We start from the raw sequence: 16,327 nt of genomic DNA on the forward strand, positions 1-16,327 counted from the left end.
TGTGGTGGCTTCCTGGTGACACAGCAACATTTATGGGATGGTTATGAATGCAGGATTTGGTAAAGGGAAATGAGAAAGAGCACAAAGAAATTCAGGAGGATAAATACCTAGTAGTACAACTGCTTAGTTATAGGATAGCTCTTTATTCAACTTTTTGAGGAACCTCCATACTGTTTTCCAGAGTGGTTGCACCAGCTTGCATTCCCACCAACAGTGGAGGAGGGTTCTCCTTTCTCCGCATCCTCACCAGCATCTGTCATTTCCTGACTTGTTAATTTTAGCCATTCTGACTGGTGTGAGGTGGTATCTCACTGTGGTTTTGATTTGTATTTTCAAGATGCTGAGTGATATGGAACATTTTTTCATGTATCTGTTGGCCATGTGGATGTCTTCTTTGGAGAAATGTTCATGTTTTCTACCTGTTTCTTGACTGGATTTTTTGATTTTTTGGGGGGTGTTGAGTTTGATAAGTTCTTTATAGATTTTGGACACTAGCCCTTTATCTGATAATAACTGGCAAATATTTTCTCCCATTTTGTAGGTTGTCTTTTAGATTTGCCAACTATTTCCTTTGCTGTGCAAAAGCTTTTTATCTTGATGAAGTTCCAATAGTTCATTTTTGCCTTTGTTTCCCTTACCTTTGGAAATATGTCTAGGAAGAAGTTGCTGTGACTGAGGTCAAAGAGGTTGCTGCTTATGTTCTCCTCTAGGAATTTGATGGTTTCCTATTTCACATTTAGGTCTTTCATCCGTTTTGAGTCTATTTTTATGTATGGTGTAAGCAAATGGTCCGTTTTCATTCTTCTGCATGTGGCTATGCAACTTTCCCAACATAATTTCTTGAAGAGACTATCCATTTTCCATTGGATATCCTCCCCTTTTTGTCAGTTTAGTTTAGTTTAGTTGACCATAGAGTTGAGGGTCCATTTCTGGGTTCTCTATTCTGTTCCACTGATCTATGTGTCTGTTTTTGTACCAGTACCATACTGTCTTGATGATGACAGCTTTGACATACTGCAAACAGATTGACAAACATAGTGATCCAAAGGGGAACATGCACCCCAATGTTTATAGCAGCAGTGTTCACACTAACCAAAATATGGAAAGAACCGAGATGTCCATCAGCAGATGGAGAAAGTGTGTGTGTGTGTGTGTGTGTGTGTGTGTGTGTGTGTATTTAAAATGGAATATTACTCAGGAATCAAAAAGAATGGAATCTTGTCATTTGCAATGACATGGATGGAGCTAGAGAGTATTTTGCTAAGCAAAATAAGTCAGTAAGAGGAAGACAAATATCCTATGATTTCACTCACCCGTGGAATTTAAGAAATTATTGAACATAAGGGAAGGGAAGGAAAAATAATGAAATGAAAATTGAGAGGGGGGCAAGCCATAAGAGGCTCTTAACTCTAGGAAACAACCTGAGGGCTGCTGGAGGGGAGATGGGTGCGGGTTGGGGTAACTGGGTGACGAGCATTAGGAAGGGCACATGATGTAATGAGCACCGAGTGTTATATGCAACTGATGAATCACTCTACCTCCGAAACAAAAAAATAAATAAATAAAAAAGAAATGTAGAGGGAAACCAAGAGAGAATGGCATTCTGGAAACACAGTGGGGGTTTCAGGAAGAAGCAGGTGGTCCCTAGTGAGAGGTCAAGTCACACACGTACACAAGTACAGAAAAGTGAACCCTGGTGGGAAGCAGCCATAGAAGTTCGTGTGTGTTCTTCCTCTGAGAACATGGGAATGGAGGAGGTAACAGCAGAGAGCAGAGGACTTAAAGGCTGAGCCGATGACAGGTGCTGGTGGGAACAAGCAGGCGAAGGAGAAAGAGATCTTGTGATGCATTCACGAGGAAATTGCTTTGTGTTTTAACTTTTTCAGATAATGGCTTTTCTCCTGAGGAAAAAGACCTCTCTCCTAAACCATCGAATTTTTCAGCTCATCCTCTCGATTGCTGGCACTGCAGAGCTAGGCTTCGGGTCATCTGCTGTCACCAACGTTGGCGTCTTTCGACACATCCTCTGCAATTTTGAGGTAAACTGGAGACTGGCCATTAGCCCTGAAGAAGTGGGTGTGTGTGATGGTAAAGCATGTCTGGAGCTTCCTCTAAACTCAGCAGGTCAGCTTCCTCAGTAAGCATGGGGGCGGGGAGAAGGAAAACCTCAAAAGCTTTGGAGCCGGGGAGGTCTGGGTTTATAATTAATATGAGCCCATCAATGGACTGTGTGGCCTTGGGCAAGTGTCTTAAATTTCTCTGAGTTCTAGTCTTCTCGTGTGTGAGTGGGAAGCATCATGTCACTCCCACATGCTGGCGTGGGGGTCAAACCAGATAGTATCTGGGAATAGATTCTAAACCTGGAGGATACCATATATAGAGACATAGATATAGATATAGATAGGCTTAAAAATATATATATACCCTGCTCCCTTTGGATGGTGCTTTGCTGTTGACAAATGTTCTTTAAAAGTGCTGACTGAGAGACCCTGAGGGCAGGCCTGAGGCTTGGTGAGGGGTACTGCACAGAGCTTCAGCTGGATGCTGTAGTCACAAAGCACCATTTACTGAGTGCCTCTGGGGTCAGGCACTGACCATGTCCTGGAGACAGGCTGGGGTGAGAGCACAGTCCAGTCAGATTCATAGATTAGGGACTCTGGGGTTGGGTCAGATGGAATGCATTCAGAGGGAGTGGAGTGTATGCGATGGGCAGACAGGAAGGATAGGAACAGCCGTGGGGATTTCAGAGCAAGTTGCTTGGAGGGTGCCTGCCTGGCTTTGTGTTTCAGGCAGAAAACTGGAGGAAAGCTGGAAATACTAGGCTGCAGGATGGGACACGCACCTTAGCCAGTCCCTGCTGCAGTTCATGGAAGGATTTTAAAAATGGATTTTTTTTTTAAATTTAAAAATGATATATGCTCATTATAGAATATTTAAAATTACAGAAAAGTGGGGGTGGAAGCTCCAATTTCTGAGATCCAGATGACCGTTGTCAACTTTTAAGGCATGGCTTTTTTGTACTTTCTATGCATAATATACATATATTTTTATATGATAGTCATGATCATAGTGTAGACATATTTTAAGTCCTGTCTTTTCTCACATAACAGACATGAAAGATATTTGTTATGGACTCCTTTTTTCTTTTTTTTTTTTAAACACTTTTAATGAAAAGGAAAAGACACTAATATCCCGCTTGTCTGCCTCACAACTGACCACTTTGGGAAGCTCTCGAATCTATACCTCTGGAGGAGAAACCATCAGCCAAGCCAGTCACTTGCACAACCCTTACTCTCTCACACTCAGAACTCCGGTTCCAAATGCTCCTTTGTTAGAGTACATACTACATCTCATTACGAGATGGAGAGACAGGGAGAACAGCCCCCTGGAGCTCATCTCCCAAAGTCTGGGACTCTAAGAACCAGACAATGACAAAGACACAGCGCCAGTCCATGGACAGGCAAAATGGGGAGGCAACAGGGCTTGATAAAGGAAGGTGAGAAACATACATGAAGCCAGGAAGTAAAGGAGGGAGGTCTCTAAAACCAGAAACGCATGAGAGCTAGGAAATCCCTTATGACCTGTGCTGTCCTGCTGCACACAAGTCACTAAATGTCCAAAAGAGCATTTGTGAGACCTGTCCAATCAAGAATTCAAGGTCCCCTCCATTACATCATACCCTTTCTTAATCTCATAGGCTCCCAGCAAGCCCAATGTTTTAGCCACGCTCTTCGACTCTCCCATCATTACTCCTTCAATGACCCTCCCCAATAATGCTTGTTAAAGATAAGAACTTCACACTTAAAAACATTTGTTATGGACTTTTATGAGATTTATTCTGAATCAGAATATTACCTGTCTTATAGCAAGTTCCTGGTTTCTTCACCGATCCTCTATTGTCAAAGTCTTAGATTTCCCCCCTATATTTTTGTTTTGAATAAATGTTATTTTGTTGTTTTGTACATATATTTCCCTGCTTTAAAAACTGTTTCCTTTGAATAAATGACCAAAGTTAAATTATTAGGATAAAGGCTTTCTAGATAATTTTTAGATTATTGCTAAGTTTTGCTAAATTCCTGATACCTAAGGATGTTAACTAAAGAATGACATGTTAGTATTTTATTTTAGGCCTATTCTCTGGTGGGAGGAGCCCAAGGCAAGGGAGAGTGGGTCATGAGATTGCTACAGAAATCCTGGTGGAAGATTTTGAAACCTGAATTTTAGCAAAGACGGTGTGATAAAGAGGATTAATGAAGTTCATTCATATGAGAAGTGATTAAGAACTGAATGAAAGGAGCTCACTGTATAACACTGTACATTACAGAGCACTGTTGGGGGCTGCTGCTGAAAGCTAGATTTAGAGGAAAATGTATAGTCATCAGTGTATATATATTAGAAAAAAGAACATTTAAAATTAATGAACAGAATTTTAGATGAAGTTAGAACGAATAAACAGAAATGGAAACACAAAAACCCCAAACAAGAAAACAAGCAAAACAAAATTCAGAGAAAGAAAGAAAGAAGGAAAAAGAGATGAGAACATTACTTAAGTAGAAAAGAAACAAACATAGAAAGGATCACCAAGACCAATAACTAGTTCTCATAATGCAGACAGAGCTGTTGAGATTGGCTAAGGGAGGAAAAAAACAGGAGGCACAGTTAAGTAATGTTAAGAAGGAAAGGGAAGCATAGCCACAGAGGAATGAGCGATTAGAAAGGCAACAAGAAAATAGGACCAACAACTAGGTGCCAATAAATGGGAACACTTAGCTCTTTTGAACAATCTCCAAGAAAATTTGTTTCAAAATTCACTCAGAAAGAAGTAAAAACCCAAATGGTCCCATAACCGTCAAATAACAGAATCACAGGTTTAAAATCTTACAAACAGCATCCATAAGGCAAGTCCAGGCCCAGGCTGTCTGTAGGAAGTTCTGCCTGTCAAGAAATGGGCCATTCCAGCCTTATCAACTCCTCCAGGAAACTGGAAAGAGAGCACTCCCAGCTTATTTTATGAGCCAATCTTGATTACAGAACCAAAAAAGGACAGGAAGGGAAATGAAAATGTACAGGCCAATCTTATTCAAAAATATAGCTACAAAAATCCTAAATAAAATATTTAGCTAATTGAACTAGGTCCTGGATCTGGGTCTGAAGATGGATGAGAAGTTTATGCAGGAAGCCAGCCAGGTATGGAATATAGGCTCCCAGAGCACAAGAGGAAAGGAGATAGGAATAAATGACTTCACCACCCTGATAAACAAGAAGTAGCAGGCCTTGGCCGCACCCCTGTACCTTCCAGAATGCTGTGGCTGAGTTCAGCAGCTTGGCTCCAAAGCATGTCCACTACAGCCTGGCCCAGAAATTACCCATAACCACAGCTTGCTCCTGGAATGACCATGGGCACCACCCCACCCCTCCCTGAATAAACTTTTAGGTAAGCTGGTGCTTTTAATGCTGGAGTTAAGCAAACAAGCACCCATAATGACCAGAAGCTAAAAAAACAAGGTAAAATAAAATGAAATGAAATAAAATTAAAGGATTAGGAGGACAAAATTTCAAAAAGAAGAGAACTTTTCCAAATGTCTGCCTCTATCAAGTGAAGCAAGGGCAAGGATGTGTAAGTTGTAGATTTTGCAATTTGTAGGATTGTATAAAATTTGGAATTCACTTGGAGGTCAACTGAAGGTCACTCACAGGCCTAGAAAAATCTAAGTATTGGGGTCAGAAGTGAGGTGAAGGGAGGAGGATGGAGTCGAGACATTTAGTGGGCTTTTGAAGAAGGAAAAAAGTGAAGAAAATGGAAAGGAGGGAGTTTCAAGACTTAAGGGTCCTGAGTCTGGTTGTAGGCTGAGGAGGAAGCAGCAGAAAAGTATGGTTAAAAATGCCAGTGGGAGAATCACTATTGATGGGACAGGTTCTTCAAGGAGAGGAACAGTTTAGAGATTAAAGAGTGGGTTACAAAAGAAAGGGTGGGTTCCAAGCTTGATGACAGGGACAGATAATTGAGAGGGAGGAGGGAGACAGGAAGCTGAGAAGCAGGGAGAGACAAGAAGGTGAGAAGCAGAGGAGAGACAGGAAGTGAGAAGCAGGGGTGGGGGGCAGGAGGTCGAAGCTTCAGGTTCCTTGAAGAAGGAATAGGCCAGCCCATTCTGAGTGAGGTGGTTTCAGGGGGAGAAGGTAAAATGTGACGTATTATCCATTTGATATTTAAAGAAATCTGACCCAGACATCTCGATGCAGTTCTCAGTACAGAGGTTATGTAACACAGGATAATAACCAGAAGATTCAATTATCTGTGCTTTCCATATTCCAGATACTTGGTATTATGTAATTTCTAAAGAGCTAGGCAGCCTCCAATGTGGTGTGGCAGCTTCTTATTGTTCTAATGCTCTGGAAAGGAAACAGGAATACACATCTGTGGGAAGGGTATAAGGGCTCAGGGCCACACAAGATTGGTCAGTCTGATCTCACTGTCTCAGAGCTCCCGGTACCGAGTCGGACAAAGAATTTGCTCTATGACTGACTTCATGAACGAACATTCCAAGTGTACAGGCTCTCAGACTCCTACAGACTTGCATATTGGGGTACCATACCTGCCTACCCCCATCCCTACTGGGGCCTCATCAGCCCACACCAGCTCTCCCAAATGGCCGCTGCCCTCCTCTGTGTGTGCCAGGCAGTGGCTGAGCACACAGGAGCTGGGAATCTCTTAGTGCGCTTCTGGCTTAAGAGCAAACCACTTATTTTACTTTGATTTACTTTATATTCACTCTTTCAAAAATTTCATTAAAAATTAAATTAAAAATTATTCATTAAAAATTATTAAGTGCCCTCTGTGTGGCATGTGTGGGGACTAGAGAGGGGTGGTCCCTGCCTTCACAGGCCTCCTCAGAAATTGGGTCCTTTGGGGCGCCTGGGTGGCTCAGGGGGTTAAGGCCTCTGCCTTCAGCTCAGGTCATGATCCCAGGGTCCTGGGATGGAGCCCCGCATCGGCTCCCTGCTCAGCTTCCCTCTCTCTCTGCCTGCCTCTCTGCCTACTTGTGATCTCTGCCTGTCAAATAAAGAAATAAAATCTTAAAAAATAAAATCTTAAAAAAAAAAAAAAGAAATTGGGTCCTTTGAAGCTCTTTTGCTCTCACTCTCAGGTAAGAGGATGGAGCCACGGTCACCTCCTTGATTCAAGTGAGGTTGATTATTAACCCTGCGGGTCATCTCTGGAGGAGATGCCTGGGGAGAGCATAGTGAGGAGACAAGAGGGTGGGCTCGATGGTCAGACAGACCAGACTTCGAAGCCAGGTTCTGCCAGTTAGAAACTATGGGGCGCCCGGCAAGTTTCTGAGTCTCTCTAAGCCTCACTCTTCGTAGCTACTGCATGCGGACAGTGATAACATTTTAGGACTTCATAGGGCACGTCTTGCCTCTAGGAAGCAGTGTCATTTATAAGTGTGAGCTCTTTGAGCTGCTCTGTGAATGCACTCTTACAATCCCATGTCAGAACCTTCTCCATTCTTGGCCCTAGGAAGGGTCAGAATTTGGAAATAAGAAAGAGTAGTGCTGCTACTCCCTACAAGGGGAGCAGACAGGAGACAGGAAGGCACACCATCCATTCTGTCCCGGCCGGATGGTCAGCAGCTGCATTTTGTTCATTGTGAATGGAAACAACCTGAGCGATAAAGTTCACTCTAGGAATCTGAGTGCATTCCCTTCAGTGTGCAGCTCGCAGTGGGTCGTGAGGGTTTCAAGGAGATGGGAGCTGAAGAAGGTGATACGTGCACAACTTGGGTGGGTGGTCACAAACCACTCTGGTAGCCTCTGGTAGCATTTGTCTGGTAGCATCAAACCAGACAGGCAAGACTCAACTTCTGATTCCAGTCCTACCACTTGCCAGTGGTGAGAGGGACCTGTCTCTCAGTGGGTCTGTCTCAGCCTCTGTTTCCTCATCTCTACCTTGGGAAGACTGACGCTTGCCTTCCAGGCTCCAGTGAGGGTGAGCTGTACCTGGCGAGAGAGGCTGCAGGGCTGAGGGCCAGACACAGGGTACGGCAGGTGTCCTTGGTTCCCATCCAGACTTGCACTGAAGCACTGGGCAGCAGCAGAGATAGGGAAGAGAGGAACCATGTCTGAGCTTTCCCCCAGGAAAGGCCGCCTCTAAGTTGTAAGTGTCTGGAGAGCTGCTCTGATTCCTGAGCTGCTAAATGGCATTAGTGGTTTCAAACCTAAGGAGACCAGGTCCAGGGCCGTACATGTGTACCCTGCCTGGAGTCCCTTCTCACACGCATCTTGGTTTCACTGTGTGCTTGTTGTCTCCAGCTCTGGACGAACACCGTGGACAGCCTGGAGCTCTCCCTCTTTTCCCACCTTGCAGAAATCCTTCGATCACCAAGGTAGGCCCGGTTTTGGCAGGGTGGGGGCTAGAACTAATGGCTTCATGCTGAGACGGGGAACTGAGGGGGCAGGACAGGCTAGGGGCTCAGCAGCCACGGCCTTCTCCCATTTCCAGAGCACTGAGTTCCCGGGAGGCAGCATGTCTATGTCAGACCATGTGGGCTGCTGTAACAAAATACGATAGGCAGGATAATGTATAAATGACAGAGACTGATTTCTCTAAGTTCCAGAGGCTGGAAATCTAACCTCAAGGCCCTGGCAGGTTTTGTGTCTGGTGAGGGTCCTGCTTCCTGGTTAAGAGCAGTCTTCTCACTATAATGTCCCTTGGTGGGAGGGTGAGGGAGTTCTCCAGGATCTCTTTTAGAAAGGCACTAATCCCATCACAGGGGCCCCACTATCATGACCTGTTTACCTCCCCAAGACCATACCTCCAAATACTACCACATCGACAGTTTGGTTTCAACGTATGAATTTTGGGGGGATGCAGACATTCAGTCTGTGGCAGTGTCCTTCCCACTGGCTCATGTATGTAAGGTCTCTCCCTGGTGGATTTGGGCCCCAGGAGGGGACTCTCCAGCTCTAACTAGCACCCTCTCAGGGGCTCAACAAACAGAAACACTTCTCTGTGTCCCATTTGCCTCCCAACCTACTTTCCCTCTAATGGATTCTTCTGAGTCACTTTTCATATTGTTCAGGGTTCTTTTGGTTGCAGGTGGTAGAAATACAACTCAAACCGACTTATGGAGGGAAGAAAGGGAAGAAAAAAGGAAGGGATTGGGGAGGGCAAAAGGAAGGTTGAGAAAGGGGATTTTATTGGCTCATAGGTTGGAAGGGGGCAGATCTTCACACGTGGCTGGGTGGCGTTCACATTGGTTCATCTGTCACCCTGTCTTATTCACACTTATCTTCCGCACTGGCATCCTGTCACTCGTCTTGTTCACACTTATCTTCCACACTGGCATCCTGTGGGCAGACGGCAAGATGACTTCCGGGCAGCTCCTCAGAGCATATCCTTGGCCCATAGAGGTAGTACAGAGGACTTCTTTTTCCTTCTTGGTTTCAGCATTAGGATGGGGTCTCAGTGAGCCATCTTGGGTCCCGTGGCCTGGCCAGAGCATGACTTTACCTCTGAAAAGGATGGAGGGGAGTTAGAACATGGTAGGTCCCCAAAGAAAACCAGGGACTGGGATCAGAATAAAGGAGAAGGGAGGCAGGAAATCCATGCTAGCAACCCAACTCCTTCCTTACCTATCAGTCCGGTCACTCCCACAGCCCCCTGCCTCCTCACGGAAGGCTGTTTCAGCTTATCAGTAGCGCCTTCGATGTTTTGAATAGATTTGTGACCCTCTTTTCACTCAGCCACTCACTGGGTATCTGCTGCAAACCCGTTCCATTTCATACCCAGTTCTTAGTGCTGGAAGTTCCAGAACAACAGGACAGTCTTGTGGAGAAGGAACACAGACCAACAGGCTGCTCAGTGCTGTGATAAGAAAGCACCAAACACGGCAGGAGCCGGCAGGAGGAGTGCACATTCTCCCTGGCAGATGGATGCATACAGACCACACACAGAACAGGCCCGGTGCTGCCCCTGTGTGTATCAGGGATGTGGAGCCTGGCAGAGTTCATGCTATCAGTCCTGAAAAGACAGCTCAAGAAGGAGCCACCCACCCCAGTTTCCCCCTCCTTCATCTTTCTTTTTCCCTTTCCCACTTTCTTTCTTTACTGGTTTCTATCAGATGGACATTTATCTTTGGGGGGAGTCGAATTTACTGGAAATTGAATTTGTGATTATTCTAAGAAGGAGCACACAGATGCTTGAATTCTGTCTTTTTCCCCTTTGACTCTCAGTGGCGTTCATCCACTTTGTGGTTTGGGGCGAGCAGGAAGAGCACACACCCAGACAGACTCGCCCAGGGCTCCGTGCTGTTGGGAAGTGCTCCGCGGTCACACGCGAGTCTGCTGTCTTCCTTCTGAGTTTTCTGAGACCAGCATTAGTTTTCCCCGAGGCTTAGAATTTAAAAGTCAATAACTGGGGTTGTCTTTGAAGGCAGTTTCCGGGGGTGGAAGGGCACGGGAGGCTCATCCCTGAGCAGCTCTGGCACTTGGCAGACACATATTCAATGGGTGTCTGACAGCATTTTGATGAGTTGCCACGAGAGCACTGGAGTCAGAGGGCCACAGAACAAGCCCAGCCTAGGAAACCTTTTCAGCAGAAACACAGCAAATTTGGTTCATTCCAGTAAAAGCTTTTACTGCCTCTCTCCTGGGCTCACAGGGAAGGACCCCGGAATGCTGAGGTTGCTCACCAGGCCCAGCTTATACCCAGGCTTGTCTTCCTCTTCAATGAGCCAGGCCTCATCTTCTCCAAGATCCCCACCATCATTGCCATCTTGGGCTGTCAGCTGAGGGGCCACTTCAGCATCCAGGACTTGCTCAGGTACCGTTGCAGGCTTCCCAGGGGGACGGCAGAGGCTTGGGACTATTTCACAAGGGAATGTAGGCCCCAGTTCTTTCCTGACCACACTCAACCCAGCAACATTACCTTTATTCTATTTCCTGAGAACCTTCTAGAAGTTCTGTTCAGGGCAGAGCGTTGAGGAAAGGGGCTGGTCTGCTAAGACTCCCAGCAGGGCTACGTGCTCACTGCTCCCTGGTGCTCAGACACACTTATTACACCAACAATTTGAGAATTTCCATGAGCACAGTCATCCTCATCAGCCCTCGACCCAACAGGTCTGCTTTTTGCAGATTTCCCAAAGGACAGTCCCAGCTGACCTGGTATTTAGCCCTTCCCATCCTCATCGCTATCTGTTCTGTTGATCTGGCAGAGCCAGAGCTAACTGCTCTGATGAATCCGGTCAGATTTTAGAGGTCTCTGGAAACACTGCAATGATCACAGAATAACATGATTCCCCTCATACCCTCCCTTGAAACTGATTTGGGTGGATCTGTGTACAAAACTTGTATATGTGTTGAGCAAGCATGGGTTGAGCCCACCATTGAAAGTATCCTTCTCTCTCTGCATTAAGAATCGGGCTATTTGTTGTGTACACCCTCAAGCCTTCTTCGGTGAACGAGAGGCAGATCTGCGTGGATGGGGGCCTGGACTCCTCGGTGCCCGGTGAGAATACCTTTCTCAGACACCAGTCTGAAGGCAGCAGAATGAGCCTTTTGGCACCCCTTGAGAGCCACCTGTCATGGGGCCATTTTGTAGAGGGAAGGGCTGAGGCAAAGGAAGGGGAAGATACCCACAACTGACTGAGCAGTTGTTCCCAAGTACAGGCTTGTGAGGTCATAGTTTTTATGAGTAGGGTTGCAATCACATCAAATTGCATATTCTTCCTTCACAACCTGGAATGGCTTCCAAGACCTCTAGGATAAAACTCGGTTCACTATAGGCCAACAGGTGGAATCCTTCATGATCCAGTTCCTGCTACCTTCTTGGTTGAATCTCTCCTATACTTGCTCCCCTGATGATCCCCAGCTTCAGTGCTCTGAAGGCCCTGCACATCCTAGTGTATGATGATCTGCCCTCCAGCCATGCTTTGTCTGTGCTGTTCCCTTGGCAGAAATGCCTCCCCTGTTCACCCCAGTCCCTGCTTCACCCACTGGAGGCAGAAATGCCTCCCCGGTCCCATCAAGCCAGTTAAGTCACCTCCTTTGCTTGTAAAACTGTTGGGCTTACTCTAATGCACACGTTTGTGATTTGTTTCTTTAAGGCTATCTCCTCCCAACCAGGCGCAGAACAAGAGCTATGTCATGCTCCTTCTGCTGGGGGAGGTGTGAAGGGAATAGTCACTGACCACTTTGTCCTGGGCCCTCCAGATCTATGTTGTCCAACTTGGAAGGCTCTAGCCACATGTGGCCACTTAAATTTATTTTAAGGCTCTAGCCACATGTGGCCACTTAAATTTATTTTAATTGATAGAAATTAAATACAATTAAAAGTTCAGTTCCTTGGTCACAGTAGTGACATTCCAAGTACTCGCTAATCACATGAGGCTAGTGGTTACTATATCAGACAGGGGAGATATAAAACATTCTTTTTTTTTTTTTTTTTTTTTTTGCAAAAGATTCTATTGTAAAGTGTTACTTGATCTAGAAAAATCTCTTTTCCTTAAGTCAAACCCGAATAGTAGGAATTACTATTCCCATTTTCTAGATGAGGAAATGGAGGCTCAGGGAGATTAAGACCTTTGAGGACAGAATCCAAGTAGAAAGAAATCGGACCCCACTTCTCCAAGCTGCCTCATCAGTCCTATTTCTGCAGCATGGTTTGTGTGCCCTGAACTGGTTTGTAAAATAACTGGCTAACCAAGGGAGTGAATGAATGAATGGATAATGGGACAAAAGTAAGCTTATTTAGTCACTCCTCCTTCTTTTTTTTTTTTTTTAAAGATTTTATTTATTTATTTGACAGACAGAGATCACAAGTAGGCAGAGAGGCAAACAGAGAGAGAGGAGGAAGCAGGCTCCCTGCCGAGCAGAGAGCCCGATGTGGGGCTCGATCCCAGGACGCTGGGATCATGACCTGAGCCGAAGGCAGAGGCTTTAACCCACTGAGCCACCCAGGCGCCCCACTCCTCCTTCTTATATGGACTTCATTCTGAACTCTGCAATTCAAACTCTGTCTTTAGTGTGACATCGGCATGCTGAAGGCCTAGCTTGGAAAAGCATTGAGAAGAGGAATTGAGATTGAGTACTAAAAATCTCCACCACTCTGTTCCCAGTGCCTCCTGTAATGCCCAGCATGTAGTAGGTGGTCAAGAAATGTTGCAGCCTATGATAATGGGAAAAAACTATTTTTCTACTAGAAGATAAATTTGACCTAATTTTTAGGATTTTTTTGGTGGTGGGGGGTGATGGGAAGCATCAAAAATATCTTCAGTTAAAGGGAACTTTAGGAACCTTTCCTGAAATTCTTTTTAAGCATTGCATAGAACTCTAGACTTGAATGCCAAAATTTTGAGTCTCATCCATGGCTAAATTCCTGAGTGAACTAAGTGTTTGGTGAATACGATTGCTTACTGCGGCAAATATTATGTCTCTTTCCATCCGTTTTCTCTCAAATCTGAATTTCCTTTTTTTGTAGCTGGAAGCCAAACATCTGGAAAGACAATCTGGCTCAGAAACCAGTTGCTGGAGATGCTGTTCAGTGTAATATCTTCCTCCCAACTTCATCTGTCCTCTGAGTAAGTAGCTCCAGGAAGAGTAATTTGGCCTGAGCTTGCTTCATACAGGGTGCAGTATTAAAACCTTTTCTTAATGAAAAGTTTAGCATCTCCGAGTCGGTTTTCTGCAGTGTGTTTCCTGCACCAGTCAGAAAGAAAATTATATTCTCTCCACTCAATAAAGCAGACCTTGCCCTGAGATATTCTGATGCAAATGTGCAATGGGCATGAGTAACTCAGAACAGATTTGGTATAATTACAATAAGCTCCTTTTGTCACCATTGCTATAGTGTAATTGTTATTGTTTTGGCAGTTGTGACAAGTACTGATTTTGATGTCCTGTACTTGGCAGACAATAGAGTAGAGAAATGGTTAGCCTAAATAACATCTATCAAGGAAAAGGCTTGCCAAATTCTTCTGCTATTTACTGTCAGTTTTTTAGTTATTTTTCCAAGTTGGAAAAAGAAGAATCTGCCTTCAATTAACTTTCAAAACAATGTGTAACCATAAAATCCCATTAACTCTCTTCCCCGACTGCCTGTTTTATGTCTAACTCTGGAGTCATTCGTTCAACAACTATTTGTTGAGTACCTACTGTGTGCCAGACACTGGTCCTCACTCTGAGAATGCAGTGCTGAGGAAGTCAGTCCAGATCCTTGCTGCCACCGAGTTGACATTTTCATGTATATGTATTTGGGGGACATAGGAATGGGGTAGAGAATCACCCTTCAGTAAAATAGCCTTGCAGGCAGTGCTTAAAAAGTCTGCATTCCTAGAATGTAAGCATGGTAGAACTGGAAGTTGCCCTGAAGGTGAGCTAGTCCACCTCTTTCCTTTTCCATCTTTTTGAATGAGAATATAGTGTAGCGCTTAAGCACTGGGACTCCGATCTCTAGACCTCCTGGGTTCAAAGCCCAGCTCTGCCTCCAGAGACCCTGGGGAGGTTAGTTAAGCCTTCTGTGCCCTCTTTTGCTCATCCATCTGAGGATAAAATTAGTGCCTGCTAAAGAGGGAAGTTAATATGTGGCTAGTCCTAAGCACAGTATCTGGGATACTATAAATATTACAGAAGCTAACTGCAATGACCATCATAATCTCAACATCATTATCCTCACTATCATCATCACCACCATAACCACCACCATTATCATCACCACCACCATCATTATCATTATCATCACCACCATTATGACCACTACCATCATCACCATCATCATCATCATTACCATCATTATCACCATCATCACCACCACCATCATTATTATCATTACCACTATTATCACCACTACCACCATCATCATCATCATCATCATCATTACCATCATTATCATCACCACCATCATCATCATCACCACCACCATCATCACCACCATCACCCTCGTTATTATTATCTTTCCCACCATCATCACCAACACCATCATTATCATCATCATTATCACCATCATCATCACCACCATCATCATCATCACCACCATCATCATCACCACCATCATCATCATCACCACCATCATCATCACCACCATCATCAACATCAAGAAAAATGACCATAGCTCATCAAGAGCCCTGCCAAAGTCATCCAGTTAGTCAAAAGAGGCAGGGATAGAAGAGAGGACAGTTTGTTGACTCCTAGTCTGTTGGCCGTAGCCTCGCTCCCTAATCTGGCAGCTGGCACTGACAACATTGCCCAGTAAAGATTGACCCTACTCTGGTTCCCAGGAGGCAGAGTCCTTTGCTGAGCCATTACCCCTGAGGTTTGGTTGCCTACCTCCCTACCCTCCATTCCCTTCTAGCAAGTTTGTATTCTCCAAACTCATCATTTTAAGATTTTATTTTTATTTATTTATTTGACAGAGAGAGAGGCAGAGAAGGAGAGCGGGCACAAGCAGGGGGAACAGAGAGGGAGTGAGAAGCAGACTCCCTGCTGAGCCGGGAGCCTGATGTGGGACTCAGTCCCAGGACCCTGGGATCATGACCTGAGCCGAAGGCAGATGCTTAACCATCTGAGCCACCCAGGCGCCCCTTAAACTCATAATTTTAAAATTCATTTTTGAATGTGACACTTAAACATGTATTTTGCTTAAATTGATAAATATGCATAAATATTGGACTATTCCATTGAAATTAATTTTGATTAATTTCAATGGATTAGTCCATTAATTTAATTTCTGTGTATTTGAAAAGGGAGTTAACCAACCATTATGTGTTTTATGTGACTGTATTGATATAATTAGAGGAGTGGCTAGTCAGACCTGGTAAGTATGAGTACTAGTGGAGTAGGGCTTTTACAGCAGCCTTGCCAGCATTTTATTTTACCATTCTTTAAAAATATAACATATACTTCACTAAGTAATATCCAGCTTAACCTTAATTTGCCTCTCCTCGATGACAAGTGAGGCTGGACATTATTTGTATCTTCTGGACGTGATCTTTGCTCACAAACTAAGAGATAATTTACTGCATTCATTGAACCCTGCAGGACAAAGGAAGAGATGTTTCTGAGCCTGGGGCCTGACTGGTTCCTGCTCCTTGTGCAGGGCCACGTGCATCCCAGCACCATCGTGCTGGGGTTGAAACTGTTGCTGCACTTTTTGGCAAGCCCCTCCCTCCGTGGGCGATTTAAAGATGGCCTGTGTGCAGGATCCTGGGTGGAGCGCAGCTCGGAGGGTGTGGACATTGTGATAGGTGAGTGTGCGGCCTTCTCTAGGAGGTGGGACGCCACCTCATCCTGGGCTACGATTGAGGACCTGCCAGGCTCCTTCCTGCTTGGGGCC

The 16,327-nt window shown here is 44.9% G+C and overlaps 1 protein-coding gene across 3 annotated transcripts in view; it reads left to right on the plus strand.

Annotated features, from left to right (window-relative positions):
- Positions 1 to 16,327, plus strand: part of WDFY4 (WDFY family member 4) — a 271,420-nt gene that overhangs the window by 97,790 nt on the left and 157,303 nt on the right. For all 3 annotated transcript variants that reach the window (XM_046027423.1, XM_046027426.1, XM_046027425.1), the window contains exons 24-29: positions 1,887 to 2,039; positions 8,311 to 8,384; positions 10,661 to 10,822; positions 11,415 to 11,506; positions 13,478 to 13,577; positions 16,033 to 16,238. In XM_046027423.1, the coding sequence (XP_045883379.1) occupies positions 1,887 to 2,039; positions 8,311 to 8,384; positions 10,661 to 10,822; positions 11,415 to 11,506; positions 13,478 to 13,577; positions 16,033 to 16,238 (787 nt within the window). The remainder of the gene's footprint in view (positions 1 to 1,886; positions 2,040 to 8,310; positions 8,385 to 10,660; positions 10,823 to 11,414; positions 11,507 to 13,477; positions 13,578 to 16,032; positions 16,239 to 16,327) is intronic.

Source organism: Meles meles, chromosome 13, assembly GCF_922984935.1.
Source record: "Meles meles chromosome 13, mMelMel3.1 paternal haplotype, whole genome shotgun sequence".
In the NCBI taxonomy this organism is placed as follows: Eukaryota; Metazoa; Chordata; class Mammalia; order Carnivora; family Mustelidae; genus Meles; species Meles meles.